At 39.1% G+C, this 23,591-nt stretch overlaps 1 protein-coding gene across 3 annotated transcripts in view; it reads left to right on the top strand.

The window, feature by feature from the left end:
- Positions 1 to 19,668: 19,668 nt before the first annotated feature.
- The window catches only part of P2RX1 (purinergic receptor P2X 1), a 70,090-nt gene continuing 66,167 nt past the window's right edge, over positions 19,669 to 23,591 (top strand). For all 3 annotated transcript variants that reach the window (XM_072136139.1, XM_072136138.1, XM_072136137.1), the window contains exon 1: positions 19,669 to 20,011. In XM_072136139.1, the coding sequence (XP_071992240.1) occupies positions 19,875 to 20,011 (137 nt within the window). In that variant the 5' untranslated portion in view covers positions 19,669 to 19,874. The remainder of the gene's footprint in view (positions 20,012 to 23,591) is intronic.

Below are 23,591 nucleotides of genomic sequence, written 5' to 3'. Positions count from 1 at the left end.
AAAAATTGTCTGGAACTACAATTATAACATATACAGTTTCGACTTACATACAAATTCAACTTAAGAACAAACCTACAGACCCTATCTTGTACGTAACCCGGGGACTGCCTGTATATAGAGGCATATAGATATAAAAAATGGAGTATAGTATATGCATTTTAAAACTGATAATAATATACATTTTCAAAACAGATAAGAAAATGGGAAACGTACATTTGGAGGGGAGATAACATATGAATTAACATATACATTAACATACGTGGACATAGAGATTATTTTAAATAAACAGGTGTGATGCATATGGGGATGTATATGGTACAATTTAGAAAATAAAGAATAAAACAAAATAATATAAATTACAAAATACATGGTATTAGTAAGATGAGTTAAAAAATGTGTGGAGACAGATGTCACTGGTGACAAATGATAGGATATTGCAGCTTATTACTATTTGGAATAAATAAATGAAGAACAGGAATTGTATTAAAAAATTAGAAAAGGGAACTTGAAGGATATTAGAAGATATTCTCTAGTGATTCGTTTAATCCAGCTGGTACGAGGGTTTGCAGTTTAAATATCCAATACATTTCACGTTTGATCAAGTGGTTATATCTCTGCGGGGTGGACGGGGGGATATGTTCTATTGGGGTAATATTAAATTCTTTATAGTTTCTCTTGTGGTACTGTGCTGCGTGTCTGGATACGCTATGTAGAAGGAAGCCATTATTGACGTTACTTCTATGTTTGTTCAAACGTTCCCTTAAAGGTTGGATGGTACGGCCCACATATTGTAGTTTACATCCACATTCGATCAGGTAAATGACATAGTTAGAACTACAATTCAGGAAGTTTTTGATCTGAAAAACTTCACCAGAGTTGTTGGATGTGAAAGAAGACCGTCTGTGACAGATAGTTTCACAGCATTTGCACAATTTATGACAACATTTGAAGCTCCCTACGATTTTTGGAAAGAAAGAGGAGGTGGTTTGGTTTCTAGGCTCGCGCAGACGACTGGGAGCCCAGATATTTTTCAAGGTGCGAGATCGTCTAAACGTAATTTTGGGGTTATTGGGCAGGGTGTTCTTGAGGTGCGGATCATGAAGTAAAAGGTTCCAGTGTTTTCTGAGTATCTTCCTAATTTCGCCACCGTCATCTGAAAAGGTGGTGATGAAATTAACCTCCTTGTGTGATTCCATGTCGTTTTCAGTACCTGGTTTAAGGCATTCTGTTTGGCTCAAGGTGTTTGCTTTGCGGCATGCAGATGACAAGAGGGGGGGGTATCCTTTGGCCTTGAAACGTTCGTATAGAATATTGCTCTGTGCCGTGTAGTCCTCGTTGGTAGTACAATTCCTCCTAATTCTTTTGAATTGACCATATGGTATGTTGGTTTTCCATTTTTTAAAATGGTTATTGCTAAAATCAAGAAAACTATTGCTGTCTACTGGTTTGAAAAAGGTTCTGGTTTGGATTTGTTGGTTCGTGTGGTAGACAACAACATCAAGGAATTCTATTTCATTAGTAGTTATATTAGAGGTGAACTCTAGACCCCAGTTATTATCGTTTATGCTATTGATAAAACTCAGGGCCTCATTTTTACTGCCTCTCCAGATTATGAATATGTCGTCTATGTAACGTTTATAGACTACACATTTCTCGTATTGGGGGTGGGTGAAGATGTTGAGTTCCTCAAAGAGGCCTACGTAAAGATTCGCGTAACTGGGGGCAAATTTACTGCCCATGGCCGTACCTCTCTTCTGTATAAAGATTTGGTTTTGAAAGATGAAGTAGTTGTGGGAAAGAATAAATTTGATAGCTCTGAGTATAAAACTACTCTGGATGTCGGTCATGGATTTATCACTTCTTAGATAATGAGAAGTAGCATGTGTTCCTAAATCATGCGGAATAACTGTATACAAATATGAGATATCCATTGTGATGAAGTAGTAGGAATCTTCCCAGGGAATGGGTAAGATGTGTCTGATTAAATCTGAGGTATCCAGAGTGAATGATTTAAGTCTTTTTACGTGTTTCTGTAGAAAGAGATCCACATAGTGTGATAAGTTAGCCGTAAGGGAGTTTATCCCTGAGATGAAGGGACGACCAGGCGGATTATTGATGTTTTTGTGTACCTTAGGTAGGTAGTAAAATATGGGGGTAGATGGTTCCTCTATTTTGAGATATTGTGCCTCTTTTTTTGAGAGTACACCCAGGCTAAACCCTTCGTCTAGCAGGGCGTATAGTTCAGTTTTAAACTGGATGGTGGGATTGTGGGAGAGTTTTGAATAGAAATTAGTGTCTGATAATAGGCGGAGGGCCTCTGTGATATAATCATATCTGTTAAGAATAACGATGCCCCCTCCCTTATCTGCTGATTTTATAACGATGTTATTGTTGTTGGATAGTTGTTTTAGGGCTTTCTTTTCTTTTAGTGACAAGTTGTTTTTTAGGTTAGCTTTATTCTTCTTCCGGGCTTCTAAATTTTGAAAGTCGGTTGAGACTAGTGAATAGAACGTGTCTATATAGTTACCCTTATGTTGGGTGGGGTAGAAAACTGACCTAGGTTTCAGGTTTGTGTGGATGAATGGAGTGGGGGTTGTGCTTGAGGGATCGGTATTATTGGTAGGATCTGGAGGATGGTTGGTGTTTACCATATTGAAGTGTCTTGTAAGAGTGAGTTTGCGGATGAATTTATTAAGGTCCACACAAAGTTCAAAGTCATTGGAAGAGGAGGAGGGACAGAAGGAAAGACCCTACTCAAGTAGCCTTGTTTCTGTGTCTTCGAGCACATAGTTAGATAAATTGAATAATTTTACTAGGTTTTTAGATTTCGATGCAGGGGTTAGACTGGAAGTTGGGGGTGAAATTTTGGTTGCGGAATGGTTCACTTTTGTCGTTTGTGTCTGGGAGTCCCTGTTACTAAGTCCTCCAGTGTGGAGGGAGTACTTGGATCTAAATCTTCCTCCTCTGCTTCCTCTCTTATGGGGTTTTTTCTTTTTAAGCCCAATGGTGGTGCCAGGTGGACTATTTCTTTTATACCTGGGTTGGGCGAGTAGTGAAAAGTGGGAGTCTTCTTGACCTCCCGTGGAAGTCCTAAAAAAGAATGGTTGGATTCGTTGGAGGAGGGTACTTGTTGCGGGGACTTATTGAGGGTAGTGCGATTAGGTGGGGTGACTCTTGGTGTGAAGAAGGTAGCTTCTTCATGCGGGCTGTTAGGGGGAGAGCCATTGCTATGTACTGTTAGAATGGAGTCATTAAGATCTTTAAATAAACCTGAAGGGAGATTAGGCCTTGGGAGGTCAAAGTCAATTAGGCAGTGGGCTGTAGTGATGTTGGATGTAGTTCCAGGGGGTAATGTGGAGTTGGTGATTTTAGCTGGATTGCTTTTGGGTATTGTAGTGCCGTTAAGTTTGGCTCGTAGGATGGGGCCGGAGGGCAACATGTTAGTAGCTACGAAGGTGCGGCTGGAGTTGGTGGGTATGGTATGCTGACGTGGTCTATTTACATGTTTTACTGTATTTTTATTTTTATCATTGGGACGTTGGATCGTATTTGGCCTATTGTGATTGGTAATATGAAAAGGACTGTCTGTAGAATGATTATTAGTACTTCTAACAGGTTTATGTGCATTATTTCTGAGTCTATTTTCCTTTGTCCAAAATAATCTCTATGTCCACGTATGTTAATGTATATGTTAATTCATATGTTATCTCCCCTCCAAATGTACGTTTCCCATTTTCTTATCTGTATATTATTATCAGTTTTAAAATGCATATACTATACTCCATTTTTTATATCTATATGCCTATATATACATGACTAATTTTTAAATCCGCTCATCTTCCTGTACATTTATCTCTCATCTCTCTCCATTAAGTATGCTATTTAGCCCAAACACAATTGAGTACTCCTCACTCATTTAATAGGTGCATACAGCACGTTCTAATGGAACGCTATCCGAACGTCCCATTCACAAGATACCTACTGCGCATGCGCCCTTTGTCTCCTTTTCTCCGAGACTAGGCGCGCGCGCGATCCCACGGCGCATGCGCCCGCGTCCGCCACTAGATAAAAGACAGCCGGCACATCAGTGCCCTTTTATTGACAGCCGCTGCACATCTCCTGCCCGGTTGATACAAGTAAGTAGCGCAACATCCCGCTCTGCTGTAGAAGAATAATAGTTGCATTTATATCACTTTAGCCTCTTGTCCTATAATCAGCTTCCTTTACCCAATATTTAATTATTGATCCAATCAATAGAAGTTACAAGTACATCACTTCAGTCTCATGTTTCATAATCAGCTCAGTTTCCCTTACTTAATATCTAATTGTTTATCCAATCAATTACTTATTCAATATTTAATTGTTTATCCAATCAATTCCTCATCTATTTCATTTTATTCTTTGCTCTACGCTCTCTATTATTAACACATCCTTACACATAGTTTTACTTACCAATCTTATCTATTTTTCTTAAACTATCGCTCAATTTCAACTATTTATTTGTAGCATACATTTCTGTATCAATGTATTCATTTTTTTATATTATATATTTTTTACATACTATCCTGTATCCTATTTATACTCTTAATCCACACTATTCTGCACCATTTTATACTTGCCAAAATGCACTTGATTGTTTTTATTTATTTTTATTTCTACTTTAAACTAAATTCTAGCATTACTACATATCTATATATATATATACACATGCTCAGCTCTTTGTTTCTTGTTGTTATTAATATTTTTTAGTATTGGTCTGATGAAGGGTCAACCCGAAACGCGTCACCACCTATGAACCTAAATATTGTTTATCACTTTTAATAAAGCTGAACCAAGCCTTTACCAAAATTCGCTTTGGTTACTTATTCCTGGCTACAAGCGCACCCATCCGCAAAACCAAACTTTTCTCTCGCTCTTACCCATATCCTTACGGTTCCACTGGACACCGGTCATTGGAGCGTTTGGGAGCTGCTGAAGTAGCCCTAAGGAGAAGGGTAATTAATACTCCCTCGATTGTTTTCTGCAACCTAACAAGTTGCTTTCAGGTGAGCACCTCTCATTACTTACCTGAAAACCTACTTCCGTAACGTTATCACACGAGGCGCCGTCCTCTCTCGTTGTCTTTTTTGTTTTCTCTCTCTTTTGGTTTATTTTACATAAGATGCTGTGCCAATACCTCTGTTGTATCATAGAGATCGAAGAAAACAGAACTGACAGAAAGTGTCAAAATGGAGTATGACATCCAGTTGTGTCAAGACTGTAATTTGATTCCCCAATAAAACGTACAAGCTTTCTGCTCAAGAAACATGAGCATGTGTTATTCATATTGTATTTTATATGACTACTATATACAATCTTTTTATAAAATCATGTACAGTATAACCACTTATCTATTCTATATACACATCTTTAAAGGGGTTGGCCACTCTTTTACGTAAATTGCCTATGTGCCTTTCCTGCCCTAATAATTATTCAACAATAGATTAATAATCCCTAATACTTTATTTAGTGCTGTCTGTAAACTCTCTTTGGATATTTGTTACATGTCTATGCACTGATAAATAGGGGGGACCTGCAGTGGGAGATGATGACACCTGCTCCCCCCTTCCATCCCCTCTCCCTTTGTCTGTCAGTGAGATGGACTGTGAGAGAAAGAGGCACAGTGGGTGATGCCACTAGGACAGACTAAAGGAGTGAGAAACAGAAAGCAGAGGGCCACATGGAGAGAACAGGGAAAGTCTGAAGCTCTCACAGAAGGCAAAAGTACAGGCACATATACACGCAGAGATATGTATATGTATGTGAAACCTATTGGTACTGCTCTCCTTCAAGTAATTTAATAAAGTTAAGGCCAATTTCAGAGTATCTTGCAGAATCAGTTATGTTTTGAAATTTAGCGGTTTGATAGCTCTCCAACTCTTTCCTGGTGACACATTCTCAACTAAGTTATCAGAATTTCCTGTTTTGTCAAGTAAACTATTATTAATCTTTTGTTACACAGATCCAAAGATCCAATTTAATGGGGGAGGTAAAACAGTTCTAGCTTCCCATGTAAACCAATCAGAGCTAAGCTTAAATTTTACAAACAAATGTGGGAACATGAAAGCTGAGCTCTGAATAGTTGCCATGGGCATCTAGAACAGTTCTGCTCTAAGAGACTTCTGATAAATCTCCCCCTATGTGTCCAAGTTATTGATATAAAGTTTACATTTGGTGTACAAGAATCAAAGTTTTATGCAACAATATTATCCCTGAACTGTGCTTGCTTTATGAGTCCATCAATGCATTGATGGCTCTCGGTAATAGTTCTGGTATGGTATCTTTCCATCCTATCAAGATTCTGTGGCAAACTCACCCCATGTTTCCCCCCAATATATCACATCACTTTTACATTTTTGGGCAAACAGGGAGAGAGTATAGAATGTGTAATTTATCCAGAAGAAAATGTGCATGGAATGCAGTGATGAAATGCAAAGATGTTTCTAATAAATTGGCATAAGGAAGCATTGTATAGAAAGCAGAGTTCCTGCAGTGGAAATGGATGTGTATGACAAAAACTATTAAAATCATTTCTGTAACCTGGTAGCAGAAAACCTCATGCTTATATGTCTGTGTAATGACAAATGTACGCCAGTTACATCAAGGCATATTGTGGCTTGTAGTAGCCACATTCCATCAAGAGGAGGGAACGTGTCACTAAGAGACTGGAATTCTTATTGGTGCCCTCAGGTATTGTAACTTCTAATGACCAGAAATCAAAAAAGACTATTTGGAGGATTCAGATTTTATTAATCTTATAATAGCTATTAGTATAATCTGCATCCTGCATCTGATGGCCAGTTATGTTATAATCCACATTTCTACATGTCTAAAAACATTCCAAACTGAGAGTAGATCTGCAAAAAATCCTATTGAAGCAAAGTCCAAATAAGGCATAAGCACTTCAACATTGGAATTTATTTTTTTTATTTTTAAGATAAGCATCAGCATAACTGTATTTTATACAATTCTATGGTATACCATGTGAGGTGGGTATAAATCTCAGATTCTAAAACTGACCATACACACAAAATATGAAAGATTTTGGCAGAATTGTAAGTCAATGGCCCATATTTATCAAAAACAATGCAATCTCCACTATGTGTGCCTCTGGTTCGTGAATTGTGGTGCACTTTCTTCAATAATTTGGCACCCCTGCACTTCTCTGGAAGTGTGCGCCATTTTTTTACATTTTGTTCATGCTGCAGAATTCCCCAGAATTATGGTTTATGGTCCGACTAAGCACTAACAAGCCCCTTTAGGTGCACATTTTTTCTATCTTGTCAGACACAGTGCAGCTGTGACACAAAACTGGCGCAGAAACTTTATAAATACATGAGCAAACAATTTGCATGTTCTTTCTAGTGCAAAGTCAGACAGAAAACCGGTACAAAAACTTAAATAAATGTGGGCCAATGTGTATTGTGAGTATTTTTATCTCTCCTTACTGAATGACAGATGCAGGCTTGACCAAGAATGTTTATGAAGAGTTTGGTAGAAATAGCTTTTATACTAAACTACTTTTCAGTTGACATCTCATGTGTCACTGTTTTATAGAAAATACTTAAAGGGGTATTCCCACAAAGACAAGTTTCTCAAATGTACTCAGGGTATCAAAATAACATAATCTCTAATTCATTGTTATTAATCCAGCATTTCACATATATAAGTCCAACCCGTCTCTATCAGTCCTGTGGTACACAATTTTGGTTGGCATCTCATGTGTCTCATCATCTCTCATCTCTGATCTCTCATACCTTTTTCTATGAGATACTAGTTCAGAAGCTAAATGAAAGTGTATATGAACCTGCAACTTGATAATCTAACCAGATTGTCAGCAAACAGCATTTAACAGAACTAGAGGGATCATAATGTGTCAGCTTAGATAGTCCCTGCCCGCACTCTGGAATTTTACACTGACCATCACTGAGTGATAGTAGCTAAAACAGCAATAAAATTGAGTACAATTGTAAAGTAAACGGTTAAAAATTAACGTTATTGTGTAAAAATTACAAATTGAAATTTGAGAATTTTCTTTCGTGGGCAAACACAAAACTTAGCACCTAAAGGGGCATTCCAGTGCGGATTCACATCGGCCACCACAATTATGTAGAAAGTCCTGATCTAATTGTGGAGCATGCCTGTTGAATTGAGTGCACCAGAAAAAAACTGGAGCCTTCAGTTTAAGCACTGAAAAAATTACTTTTTTTGATATTCTAATTTATTGAGAAGCATGTGTACATGCAAAATCAGTCTATGTATATGTTTTGGTGGAATTTTGCATTGTTAAATGAATTGGATAAAAAGTACAGTGTGTGACTGAAAGAAGCTTGTGTTGTACAGTGCTCCTTGTTTAGGAGCTGAGGGCTACTGAAGTAAGTGGCAATTTATTAGAAGCAGAAAGACACTATGCACAATGTCGTTTTCTAATTAAAGATAAAGAATAGAAAATGAATGGCTAACAAGCAAAGAAAACATTAAACATGAAGGCATATTGTATTCATGACTAAATGGAGGGCTTTAGAGAACATCCCATTTATTACACTTATACTGTAACATGCCAGAATAGCTTTCTTATCTCATTCTGTGTGATGCTTGAATGTCAAGGTCCTCTTCAACAAATAAAATGATAATTACCGGTGTGGCATAACATCTCTCAATATTTTCAGATCTACAAGATAACATCCCTGTAATATATAGGAATACAGTAGCACCACACCTAAAAGAGAAACATACAAAGGTTAATGATAAATCCTCTGCTAAAATGCCAATTTATGTTTGTGAATATTACCAAGTCACAATGCATTAACCCCTTAGCAACAGCAAAAATACCTTACTAAAAGCCATCACAGTTACAGCCTCACATGAGGACCAATTATCTGCAGGAAGAGATGTACTTCCTAATAGCACCAATAAATATTCTACGATTATACTGGGAAATATAAAACCTATGCAAAAAATATAACACGCAACACTTTGATAAACATTTATTAAAATATTAAGACAGATAGACCGACAAACTAAATAGAATAAACTTTATTGATCCCCAGAGGGAAAAATTCAAGTGCTTGAACAAAATCATAGTTACAGACATAGTACAAGTTCATATTAAATTCCTGTTGCTTTTGACAGGTCAAATAAAATAACCTTCTTGTTTGATTGTGATATATTTGAGTTAACCATTAAAAGGTAAGATGTTACAAGCAAGTTGCCGGGACAGCTTAGATCCCTTCAGATCCCATGCCTGATGAAGGGACCTAAGCAGTCCCTAACATCTTATATTTCAGTTAGACATTAAAACGTATCAAAATCTCAAGAAGGTTATCAAGCAACGGGAATTCATTCAACTGGCTAAGGCTACATTCACACGATGTATGCCCGCATACATTGGCGCTGCAGAGAGGAGCAGGTGATGACCGCTGCTCACCCCCGCCCCTCTCCATAGGGAGATACAGCGCACAGCGCCGTATCACGGGAAAAGATAGGACATGTCCTATCTTTTCCCGGGTTACGGAGCGGTACGGTGCCGCACGTGTGCTGCACCGTACCGCTCCCGTACAGGGCCGTTAGCCCATAGAAATGTATGCGGGATGTATATTGGCCGTACATACATCGGCCGTATATACGTCCCCCATACATTTGTGTGAATGTAGCCTAACATGGTACAAACCTTTTTTTTCTTTAGTTCATATCACAGACAGATCTATATAAAGACAGTTCTAGCACTTCCCCTAAGAACCTAAGTACCGTATTATACAGTGATATTGCAAATGGGACAAAAGAGCTACAGTGGCGTTCCCTTAAGAGTTTCATCTCCACAAACTGTTCGTGGTGACATATTAATCCCCTGTATGTTTTTCTCTGTATGCGTCGTCGTTTTGGCGCATTTGTGGTGCAAATGCTGCTTTGTGACTTTCAACTACGCCAAATGCACAGAGCACTGTGAAAAATCACTTTGACATAGACCCTGCTTCACCAAATTCATTAAACTTGCCCAGCCAAGTTTTAACGATAGGACTTTATTAATGAATTGCGACTTTACATTTAGGCGCAAATTTTGGCACAAATTTGCTCAAGTCCTACCCTGGTCCCACCCTACATGCTGCTACTTTTTATGTTTTTTTAATGTTTTATGCAACATTCAAGGTTACATAGCTATGAGCAGTGAGGATTAACCTTTTTATTTTCAGCATTATGTTTGAAAATGATGCTCAGAGCATACTACATCCAGTAAGAGAGCAGAAAGGTCTAAGACTCACTGCTCAGGGCTGTATTAACAAACAGGAGAGGGGAGTCCTGTCTTCAGCCTTGACAGACCAGCCTTGACAACTATGAAATCAACTTTTATAATTTCTCAAACTGTTAAACTGCCCCCCTCACCCTGCTAACTCAGCCTTTCCCCCTTACTCTGCCTGATGTAATCTCACTGCAGTGCAGAGGTACTCTGGTAACACCCCCAGGAGCCCTTCAGGCTCATTAAAATAATTTTAACAGATGAGTTTAGAAGGAATAATATGGATAACAAATATAGGGAGATTACTACAGTCACATGGTCACATGGTTAGCCTGGATCTATGTGTCCCTGGTTTATCATGACAGATTGTGATTTCCTTTAAGGGAGATTTTGCAGCATGTTTCTTTACAAACTAAGAATAATTTCTTAATGTAGTATATTAGAAAATTGTTCACAATACCCCCCCCCCCCCCCCACACACACACACAACATTAAAAATTATCTGAAATGTCAGTACCTACAATTATCTTGTGGATATTTTTCTAATCTTGGGTTCTAGTCTAGGATCCCTATTCGCACTATAGCCATGGCTGCTGGTCTTGGAGGACCCCCTAACACAGTGATGGAGAACCTTTTAGATACCAAGTGCCCAAACTACTACAAAAACCCACTTATTTATTGCAAAGTGCCAACAAGAAGTAAGTTATTACTCCCTGCTCTGTCCCTGAGGACACCAATACAGTAGAAAGAAGGAGGAGAAATTTGGAATATTATTGTAGCTTCTCTCTAGGGTCCCATTACCAGGAATAATTGAAGGTTCAGTAGCAGGAGCTCCAATGATAGTCTAGCTGTGTCCATACCTTCTCAGGCCTCCTTTACTAACTCAGACTGCAGAAGGAGGTCTCAAGTCCTGTCTGATGAACTCTGTGACGGCCTGGGTGCCAACAGAGGGGGATCAGAGTGCCACCTCTGGCACTCATGCTTTATGTTCGCCACCACTGCCCAAGCAGATGCCTTTTTTAGAGCTGTGGACAGTGCTGACTGTGGTACCCTTTGTGGTTGTTTCCAAGAGATTTCATCATATTACATATTATTGATTTTTAGGTATCTTTGGGTCTGAAAATACTTGATCTTTTACTATATTAGATTGCTCATCCCACACTGTGAACAGTTTAACTAAAAGAAATATCATGATATACCAATCAAAAAGTACCAAAATTATATAAATGAAAACTACAGATCATCACTCCAAAAAAATGACCTCTTACATGGAAGCTTTTAAAAGTGTCAGAAACACATCTAGAATTTTCTACAGCTTTGCAGAACATTAAATATAACATTAAATGGTGGCATTAGAAATACAATTTTTCCCACAGAAATGCAAAGCTTGAAAAGGGCTGATGAATTAAGGGGTTAAATAGCATGTCACTCAATGGACTTTTATCTCCCTTCCTGTCTGACCGTTGGAAGCCACATCATTAGGACCCCAACAATCACTGTAATAGGGGTCTCAAGTTAATACAAGATGTATGCCTGATCTATACTTCTTATTTCATTCAAGAAGTATGGTATAATGAAGTAGCAGGTTCACTATTGCTTTATTATGACTTTGGGGTTCTCATCTGTGGTGCCCCAGCAACTGTACAATTAACTTGTAGATGGTGGATACACCTCCACTGGTGCAATTGAAGTGGTTGATCCTCTCCACTTGTTCTAAGATCTGTTGCAAGACATACTCCACATTCATTCAAGCTGTTTCTCTATCTGGCGGATATATACTTTTGGAGAATATTTCATTTCTTGCTCACTATTTTCAGCAGCTGACATTTACAAGTATGTAATGGGGTCAAACTCTCAATAAAAGGGACTTTTGAAGAAAAGTCTACCAAAACTTTCCTTGTACATCAACAAGCTTTTTTGCTTCAAGACTAAGCCATTTTAGGTTTTCAGGACCAAGCCTGATTTTGCACTGTGTCATTATAAGTGGTTACAACTTTGGAACACTTTAACATATCCAAGGGATATTGAGATTGTTTTTTCGTCACACATTGTACTTCAAATAAGTTGAAAATTTTGATGATATCACCCAAACCCATAGATAACTTTTCCCAAATGCTTTATATCAGCACAGCATGATTTTTACACATCCTTTCATTTTTCTAGGTTGTTAGGAGGTTTACAATTTTGGGTGCAATTTTTCACATTTTTATGAAAACCACCAAAACTTGCACTGCTTTAACCCCTTAACGCTCTGCGCCGTAGCTCTACGGCGCAGAGGTACAGGGCATGTATGAAGAGGGCTCACGGGCTGAGTCCTCTTCATACAAGGGTGGGGGTTGTTGCATATTGCACAGTCGGAGCTTGCAATAAAAGGGACTTTCATTGCCGGCGGCAACCCTTTCATTGCCGGCGGCAAAGTCGCCGGCAGCATTTAAAAGACGGCGGCGCGTCTTTTAATACTACAGTAGTATTGCAGTATATGGTACGAGCGATCTGACCATCTAGGGTTAATGTACCCTAGCTGGTCTAAGAAATAGTGAAAAAAAAAAGTTAAAAATAAAAAAAATTTATAAAATATTAAAAATTCAAATCACCCCCATTTCCCTAGAACTGACATAAAACATAATAAACAGTAAAAATCACAGACACATTAGGTATCGCCGCGTCCCAAAATGCCTGATCAAAATATAAAACCGGTTACGGCCGGCGGTGACCTCCGAGACGGGAAATAGCGCCCAAATATCCGAAATGCAACTTTTACACCTTTTTACATCACATAAAAAATGGGAAAAAAAATGATCAAAATGTCGCACAGACCTCAAAATGGTAGCAATGAAAACGTCGGTTCATTTCGCCAAAAATTACACCTCACACAGCTCCGTGTGCCAAAGTATGAAAAAGTTATTAGCTTCAGAAGATGGCAAAAATGTTTTTTTTCTTTTTTTTACACATTCGTTTAATTTTTGAAAATGTATTAAAACACAATAAAACCTATATAAATTTCGTATCACGGCGATTGCACCGAACCAAAGAATAAAGCTAAGGTGTTATTTGGAGCGCACAGTCAAAGTCGTAAAAACTGAGTCCACAAGAACTTGCAGGTTTTTTTTCAATTTTTTCAAATTTGGAATTTTTTTCAGCTTCGCAATACATGGCATGTTAAAATAAATAACATTACGGGAAAGTAAAATTTGTTACGCACAAAATAAGCCCTCACACAGCTCTGTACACGTAAAAATGAAAAAGTTATGGATTTTTGAAGGTGAAGAGCGAGAAATGAGCGAAAAAACCCTGTGTCCTTAAGGGGTTAAGTGACTTTAAGGCTTAATAATACTAAACCCCCATACTTTACCCCATTTTAGAAATGAAACCCCTCAAAGTATAAAAATCCAACTTTAAAGGGGTTATCCGGGTTTAAATTTTTTTTTATGGCCGGGCTGGGGAGGGCTAGTTAAACATAATAAACTTGGACTTACCTCCTCCGGCGCCGCCGATGTCCCGCGCCCCGGTCACTTCGATCCGTGCCCCTGTAAACAAACAGGGACACGGAAGCCGCGCACAGGGAGCTTCCGGTCCGCGATGTGGACGGCTCCTCCCATGCGTCCCTATCTCTCAGCGTTGTAAGCGCTGGGAGATGGTGCGCATGGGAGCATCCGGCCGGCCGGAAGCACCCTGTGCGCCGGTGTAATGAAACCGGCGCACGGAGAAGATGGGCCGCGGTGCGGGACATCGGCAGCACCGGAGGAGGTAAGTACATGTTTATTATGTTTAAATAGCCCTCCCCAGCCCAGCCATAAAAAAATTTTTAAACCCGGATAACCCCTTTAAGTTTATTAATCCTTTAGACATTTTACGTGGGTAAAAGCAAAATGGAGGTGCAATTTACAAATTGTAATTATTTTAGACAATACATTAGTTTTGCCCAAAACATTCACAAAGGATTACCGTATATATTTGAGTATAAGCCAACCCGAGTATAAGCCGAGACCTCTAATTTTAACACAAAAAACTGGAAAAACTTTTTGTATAAGCCGAGGGTGGGAAATGCATTGGTCACAGCCCCCCCCCCAGTATATAGCCTGCCAGCCCCTGTAGTATATAGCCATCCCCTTCAGTATATAGCCTGTCAGCCCCTGTAGTATATAGCCTGCCAGCCCCCTGTAGTGTACAGCCTGCCAGACCCCTGTAGTGTATAGCCTGCCAGCCCCTGTAGTGTATAGCCAGCCCCTGTAGTAAATATCCTGCCAGCCCCTGTAGTATATAGCCTACCAGCCCCCGGTAGTATACAGCCTACCAGCCACCTGTAGTATACAGCCTGACAGCCCCCTGTAGTATATAGCTTGCCAGCCCCCTGTAGTATATAGCCTGCTAGCCCCCTGTAGTGTATAGCCTGCTAGCCCCCTGTAGTATACAGCTTGCCAGCCTCCTGTAGTATATATCCTGCCACCCTCCTGTAGTATATAGCCTGCACCCCCCCCAGTACATAGCCTGCAACCCCTGCCCCCAATATGATGCCTGTAGGATAAAAGAAAGTACTCACCTTCCGACCCAGTCCCCCTCCCCCCTCAGCAGGTCTTCTTCTATCCATCGCGGCTCCGGCATCAGCTCCGCGTCCCAGCAGTCCATCGCAAGCTGACATCATAGTGTGTGCCGATGCCGGCGCACACATTATAATGTCAGTGTGCGGCTGACATCATGGTAACTGCAATGGACCGTGGGGACACGGATCTGATGCCGGAGCCTCGATGAATAGAAGAGGACCTGCACACAGCTGGCATAGAATGGAAGGAGCGCTATTCAGAAAAGATTTGTATTACAAGCTATAAAAATTTTTTGTATTTTGGACTTATGGGGGCCACTTTCTGGGTACATCATTTAGCTAATTCATCAAATTTAATTGACTCGTTCTTACTGGGGGTTAAGAAAATCACAAATTCTGTTGTAGGGTTTTTTAGCTTTTTTTGATAGCATAAAAATAATATGTTGTTATCTTTATTCTATGTGTCACCACAATTACAGCGAAACCCCCTTTATATAGCTTTTTATGCTTGACTTGTTTTGCATTTGGTGTGAAATTCGCTTGTTCTAAAAAGCATACTATTTTAATTTTTTTGTTTACAAAGCTGTTTTAGTGCTTTTTTTTCAGGACAAGTTGTACTTTTTATTGGTATTATGTTGGGATAAATGTTACTTTTAGATCACTTTTTAGCATGTTTTATGAAGTTAAATGTGTAAGTACTATAATTTTTTTGTTTTTTCCTTTTTATTTACGGCGTTTACTCTGCGGGTTTCAGAGACAATTTTATTTTATTGTATGGGTTGTTACAGAAGTGGTGATACCCAATGTGTAGTGTTTTTGTGGTGCCCCCTATAGACGCTGCAGTCACCATGGTGGCTGCACCTTTTTAACTGAAAAGAAGGAAGTAAATACTTACCTTTATAAGTAAGGATGGCCATATTTTAGTAGTTTGTTTGCACTGATTTAATATATTACCATGATTCCTCTGCTTCATATTTCTGATATTGCGCTACTTCTGCAGAAGTAGTATGCAGTTGTTTCATGGTTTGTGGCAAAATAGTTATACATCACTTCACGGTTTGTCTATAGTACAGTATATGACATTTTGAATGAGGGGGCTAGGAAAAGAAAAATGGACAAGACAGTGTGCATTAAATCTGAACTCACAATCTTGCACTACCTACTTACTAAGACCACCCTAGCAGATGACCAGTAACTGGTCTACTAGCCCTCCCTGTGCCAAAGTGTAAAACATGAATGACAAAGACAAAACATTATGGACAGATAAGAATAGTCACCAGTGCTAGATCACAACAAAGAGAGCAAAGTAAAAAATCACTAGAGTAGTCTGAACAAGTACCATAGGTCAGGATACCAGGAAAACAATGATCTGACAAACCGACAAACCAGCAACCCTAGGTAGGATAGACAGGAGTCTTATGCAATCTCAGCCCCAGCCACAGTGGTGATCTAGAGAATTTTTATTGGTTACAGGTTATTTTTATTTTTAGAGGTAACTAATGATGAACCTGTGAAAATTCTACAGAAGAGATACATGTGTGCTGATAAATCAATCCAAACAGCATAGCCAGCTATTCCCGGGTTCACAGTGTAGTTTGCTCAGAAAGGCACAAAGGTACAATGAGTGCCTCGTAAGCCTCATTCCAAGGAAAGAAGATGACACCAATACTTACATAAACTGTTTCATAAACTGTATAACACTTCTTAAGGTGTTTTGTATACAAGATTCAAAAGAGAAATATGATACATAGTGAAACACAATTTTGATTAAAGCATTTTTTTGCTGGAGAAATGGATAAGGAATCAAAAATTACAATAATGTATTATATAGTGAAGTACTTGACCAAACTGCAGCAAAAACATAATACAGTAAACTTGATTCCAAGGAAAACACAATTAAAAGGATTTATCAAAAGAGGCATAGATAAGACAAAGATAAGCACATAGTTTCTGTACAAATCACCAGTCACAAGATACTTGGGGAATTGTGTACAATTTTGGGCATTACTGTATAAGAAGGACATAGCTAAATTAGATTGGGTGCCAAGGAGAATTCAAGTACAAAGACAGGTTGTCTGAAATGATTGTGCGGAAATTCTATTACAATGTATAAGTAATTGGACAGTACAGGGACATTTCCAATAATCTCTTTACACCTAAGTCTATAACAATGACAACGGGAGAGAAAAAAAAGACAATTTCGCCATCATCTTAGCCCAGGATTCTTGACCATAACAGCAGTGTGACAACTTGCTTCTACAGAACACTGTAATGGTTGAGACACTAAACAAGTTAAAGAGTGGCTTAAAAATAAAGATATTTCACTTTATGGAAACCAGAGTTGATCCATGGATTTTGACATATTTGAAGTTGCTAAATACTTTTAGATTAAAGCATGAACTTGACGGACCTCCAACATTATTCAACATTATTTTTTTGGTACTGTGACAATACATATCTTTCTCTGTGAACACAGATGTATTTTATTATCTTACTACAAAAAAAACCCCTTCATTTATATCAGGAATCAGGAACGTTTTTGGCTGAGAGAGCCATAAGTACCACATATTTTAAAATATAATTCTGTGAGAGCCGTACAATATATTTATACAGTACATAGCCAGCCACCCCCCATTATAAGGCCAGCCCTCCCCAAGTATATAGCCAGCCCCCCCAGTATACAGACAGCCTGACCCCCCTGTATATAGCCAAACAGCTCCCCCAGGAAACAACCAGCCCCCCTGTATATAGCCTGCACCCCAGTATACAGCCAGCCAGTCCCTCCCCCAGTATATAGCCAGCCAGCCCACCCAGTATATAGCCATCCTGCCCACCCAGTATATAGCCAGCCAGCCCCCCTATATATAGCCAGGCAGACCCCAGTATACAGCCAGCATGCCCCTCCCCAGTATATAGCCAGCCAGCCCACCTACTATATAGCCAGCCCACCCAGTACTTAGCCAGGCCCCCATACATAGCCAGAGAGCTCCCCAGTATATAGCCAGCCCCTGCCCAGTATATAGTCAGCCAGCCCATCTCCAGTATATAGCCAGCCAGCCCCTCCCCAGTATATAGCCAGCCAGACCACCCCTAAATATATCCAGCCCCCAAGTATATAGCCATCCAGCATCCCCCAATTATATAGCCAGCAACCCCCCTGTATAAAGCCAGCCTCCCCCCTGTATATAGCCAGCCAACCCTCCCCTGTATACAGCCAGCCAGCCCCTCCCCTGTATACAGCCAGCCAGCCCCTCCCCTGTATACAGCCAGCCACCCCTCCCCTGTATACAGCCAGCCCCTCCCCTGTATACAGCCACCCTCCTGTATACAGCCAGCCTTCCCCCCATACACAGCTAGCCACCTTTTATACAGCCAGCAACCCCCCCTGTATACAGCCAGCCTCCCCTCTGTATATAGCCAGCCACCCCTTCCCTGTATACAGCCAGCCACCCTCCTTTATACAGTCAGCCATGCCCCCCCTTTATACAGCCAGCCACCCCCCTGTATACAGCCAGCCACCCCCCTGTATACAGCCAGCCAGCCCTCCTGTATATAGCCAGCCAGCCCCTCCTCTGTATACAGTCAGCCAGCCCCCCATATACAGCCTTCCAGCCCCCCGTATACAGTCAGCCAGCTTTCTGTATACAGCCTGCCACCCCCTGTAAACAGCCAGCAATCCCCCCTGTATACAGCCTGCCACTCCCTGTATACAGCCAGCAATTCCCCCTGTATACAGCCAGCAATCCCCCCTGTATACAGCCTGCCATACCCCCTGTATACAACCAGCCCCCCCTTGTATACAGCCAACAGCCCCTCCCCTGTATACAGCCAGCCACCCACTATACAGGGGACAGACGGTTTCTGCATCAGTGTAGGTACAGCATTTTCAAGGTATGTTTGGTTCACAATGCATAAAAAAAAATAGTAGATTTCCTTTAAGCGATAAAATCTCTGCCTCTGTGACTTTATACAGAAAAAATACATTAACTTCAAAGCTGATTTTCTGGATGACGCCAACATCCTGATGAAGATGCCTAACAACATACTGGTAGTGGTTTATTTGGTCACTTTCTTCTAACAGGTCCCCTTTAAGGAGAAGTAGAGAGAACATTTGTGGACTTAACCTCGTTCAAATCAAAAGTAATAAAAGAGCTCATATTTTCATTGCATCCTATTAGGGCAATAATTGATTATAATAATCCATATTCTTATAAAGGTGTACTGATATCCAGAAACCTATGTACCCTGTACACCACAGCGAATTACGGATAATGATTTTGAATTTCTCTTAACATTTCTTTTACACAACACTAAAGATGTATTTGGCTATGTCAAATATTGTCGTATATAGACTGGTAGCACGTTTGTACGCCAGGTTTTAACCTAATTTCGTACCTTCTAACATGCTTTCACAATTGCACCTCACAAACTATATAACCCCGGTTAAAATCCAATTCATCCCTTTGTTTCCCCTATGATTCGATATCATGGGACTCGATTAACACAAACAAGTAAACTGACCAAACTATCAGGATCTGCCAACTGATGTCTTCTGACTGTGTACAGTTTTATGAAAAAAAAGACAGCCTCTTCCATTTTTTATAATCTTTGAAAGTACAAAATCCAGTACATGTTTATGCATGATAAGAAGCTAATCAGCTCTTTGCTAACACTTATCTGAGCCTTACAAACAAGTCAGTAGCTTGAGCTTTATCGTTCCATCTTCATTTGGGTGCATGGTTATTACTATAAGTTCTGCCTTAGATGATCTGTGATGTGGTGTCAGTAACTTCTCCAGCACAGCCAAGTACATGGGTTATATATGTGAAGTTTCCTGATGATCACACCCCTCCCACATTACCCTCAGCCCAGAAATCCTCAGCATGTGCTCATATAGGTCTTCTCCACTGTCTAGGAATCCCAGCACATCCTGATCTCCCTCAGAATCGCACAGGGATACTCACACAAACTGTGCCTCTTGAGCAAACAAGGATTTAGCAAGATACTAAGCAACTCCACCCTTCTACTGTAAGGATCTGTTCTCAGAGTGTGGAGCTCAGGATGGGGCATAAGTTTAAGAAAGAGATCTCTGACTTCTTCTTTGAATATGACACCCCAAGGATGGTCCTGGTCCGGGACAAGAAAGTCGGTTTGACCTTCAGACTTATCCAATTCGGGGTCCTGTGCTACATTGTAGGGTAAGTGTTTGACATGAGATGATAATGAAAATAGAAGTGACAAGACCTTGTTTTATATAAAACAATTATTGAATTATTGAATTTATTTGAATTATTATGTTCCCACAGTGCATAGTTTTCTACATACTGTATGGTGTATAATTTTTTTCCTTTTGTTAGTTTATTTACACTGTTGCATTGGAAAGTTTGGGGGTCATTGCCCTCAGGTTAAATGTGTTTCTCACACTATTCATTGTATTTATATGTGTCTGCAAGTCATGGACGCTCATTAAGTTAATCATCCATGTGCCATATAATCTCCACAGATCCCCCAATGAACTAATGTGTATGAAAGCCTTTTCATCAGTATGAGCCACACATCTGCATACAACCTTCTAGTAAACTAGATGGAAATAGTTCTAAAGAATCTAACTTCTTAATACTTGTGACCACATACTTCCTTGTCCTACAGCTGCTTTTATTTTTCTCATGTCAGACCAGGAGAGTCCTAATTCTTTTGCAGAACACAATTTGCTCTTACAGTACAAATGAAAAATATAGATTTTTTCACACCTACCTCATGAAATGTGAAATGTGATGGCCATACACTAAGAATGTGTACCCTGGAATCTGGCAAGAAGGCTACCAGTATCGCTGTTACAAATAACACATGGATTCAGTTCCTTGTTATTAACTTTATCAACTGTAAATGTTTCCAATGTGTTTGTGTTTACAGTTAGTATAAAAGTAATAATGCACATTGACCTTCTCTGTTATCCTTTTAATATAACATATTTGTATATGAAATATATGGATGCAGATCTTTATTAGTTTCCAATAATGAGAACCCTTGACTATAACAACAGGGACATTACTTTCAAGCAAATAAGGTAGACTTCTGACATCTGCTTTATTTGCTGTATCTTTTGAACCCTTGTGACTCAGCTGGATGAAGGCCAGTAAAAGGATCTAGGATATAAGTTATCTTGTATAAACAAAAAGTTTATATGAATTAGTAACAAAGTTTTGTATATTATTGGTAGTCTTACAAGTATATAGTAATTGTATATGTGTTTGTGGAGTGGGGGCTGGGCACAGACGACTTCCTGTAAGTAACCTTAATTAAGCTCGCTGATAACAGCAAGCTACTACAAAGTTGTATAGCTGCACATTGTGAAATGCCTCAAATTCCTTCAAGTTATAGATTCCTTCTAAGGGCCCATGTTATAGTAAAGTAGGTTCAAAAATCGCAGCTATGTAAGGTTGGGTTTAATAGGCTATATAAAATGGCATAAAACTTTTAAAGGACCGCCAAACCCACAAAGAACAATGTTTATATGCTGTATGAAAAACTGCACAGCTAGAGTCTAATGATAATTATGTGCGAGATTCATGAAAACTGACAGGTAAAATGTATTTGTCATTAATAACAGCCAATAACATAATAGCTTTTATGTTTTAATACCACTATAAGAAATGATGCACTGACATTAGCCCCCATCTTCACTAAAGAGTCATGAGTCACTTCTGCCATTTCCTAGCCTATCTTGCTTATTTACAGTTTTAAGGTTAACTTAAAGGAAACCTACCATTTGATTTGATGCATTATGAACCAAACATAACTTTGGAATGCTGAAGGTACACTGAATCATATCTTGTTTAATCCCTGAGCTGAGTGGTACTGCTGAAAAAACTATTCTAAAAATATGATAATTAAGCTCTGTCCCTATGCCTTTCCTCTCACATTAGTTATGCACTGCTCAGAGGATGATCTAATCACTGAATTGTCCCTGACAGGCAGTAGTAATAAATTGCTGCACCATCCCCCAGCTGCTGTGTATTAGCGATCGAACTCAGGTTGATTAGTACTATCTTGGCTGTTCAGACAGCTTGTGTGTAATGCGAATCCAGCTTCCCCAAGGTCCTGAATTTTATAAAAAAAAAATTTCAGCAAAACCACTCAACTCAGGATATGATTCTGTATTTGTGTAGCTACAACATTCTCAGGGTAGGCTCATAATGCATGAAATCAAATGGTAGATTTTCTAGGAATCTAGGAATTTATGCCTATTATAATAGTCATTGTAACTGTGAGAATACCAGTTACTGATAATTATTATGATGGCACAATCAAGTTTTATCTTAAAAAAGCTTCAGTTATTATTCACATTGTAAAATTATCATCATGACCCAGCTTGTGCCCCCTCTATATAAGTGAGGGTATGAAAATAGAGTGTCAGAGGTTGGTGCCAAAAGTTGTGCATGTGGGCTGACTAGCTAAACATGTGACAGAAAATATAGTTGAGTTGCAGCGTCTAAACCCGAACTGGGATATGACCCAGTAATGGGCTGAAAAGTGTAAAAGAAAAAATCTGGGGTTGTTTGGAAGACACACCCCACATGAAAGGAAGAAGTCAAGAATTCAATTTCAGTTTAGTATTCTAGTGTTCGGGCTACCCGTTTCAACATCAAAACGGCGTCTTCATAAGGCCAGAAATTAAAATCTGCAACTGTATATACATGTTTAAAATGAGTAAAACTGTGAAATAACAAATTCATAAATTCAAAATCATACATACGAAAAAAATCATAAACATACATATTACAAATGAAAGAGGAAATGTAAAAATTGTATGGTAAATCTATTGTAGATATAAGTGTGTATATATGAAAAAATATAATGAATACTGATAGCAATAAGAAATATGTATAAGACAACAAGGTGTCACAAATAGGTCGTAGAAAACAATATAAAAAATAAATAAGAATGTCATAAATAAATAAGAATTATGTAGATGAGCATACTTGACTAAAGTAGATTGGTGTAATGAATGTATTAGAGAATGTAACTGTGTGCAAACTAAATTAAATAAAGGCATAGAGCTAAACACATACGGCATGTTTAAAAATAAAACTGAAAGTAACAGAAGTTTAAAATCCAATGGTTAGAGAAAGAGAAACATTGTACACATGTAAAATGATGGAAAGATATTTAAAGGGGTATTCTTATTACAGCACATTAATGCCATTCTTTTTATTATAAAAAGTGATACAATTTTCCAATATTCTTTCTGCATCAATTCCTCACAGTTTTCTAGATCTTTGCTTGCTGTCATTCTATAGAAAGCTTCTATGTTTACTTTCACTGGACAGAAATCTGTCCATGGTCACACAGGTGCACAGCTCGTTATAACACACAGCTCTGATTACTCTCTGTGATATAACAAGCCGTGCGACTGTGTGACCATGGTCAGATTTCTGTCCACTAGTACCAAACGTAGATGCATTCTATAGAATGACAGCAAGCAGAGATCTAGAAATCTGTGAGGAATTGAAACAGAAAGTATGTTGGAAAATTTTATAACCTTGTTAAATTTGCTGAAATGGGAATGCCCCTTTAAATGCATGAATTAATAGAAAGCATGCTCTATCAAAGTTTACAACATGGTAGCTGCTGCTGTGGGGCCCACAGTGTCAGGGGCCCCTGTCATCCAAACTTTCAAACTGAAGAAGGAGGATGTACACCATTATATACATATTATGTTGCACATTGTACAGCAAAATATGTATATAAGAAATGTTGGGGGGGGGGGGGAGCAGA

The sequence above is a fragment of the Engystomops pustulosus genome, chromosome 2, assembly GCF_040894005.1.
Source record: "Engystomops pustulosus chromosome 2, aEngPut4.maternal, whole genome shotgun sequence".
NCBI classification, from domain to species: Eukaryota; Metazoa; Chordata; class Amphibia; order Anura; family Leptodactylidae; genus Engystomops; species Engystomops pustulosus.
The sequence above is the reverse complement of the archived record's forward strand: the minus strand, read 5'-3'. Positions and strand labels throughout refer to the sequence as shown.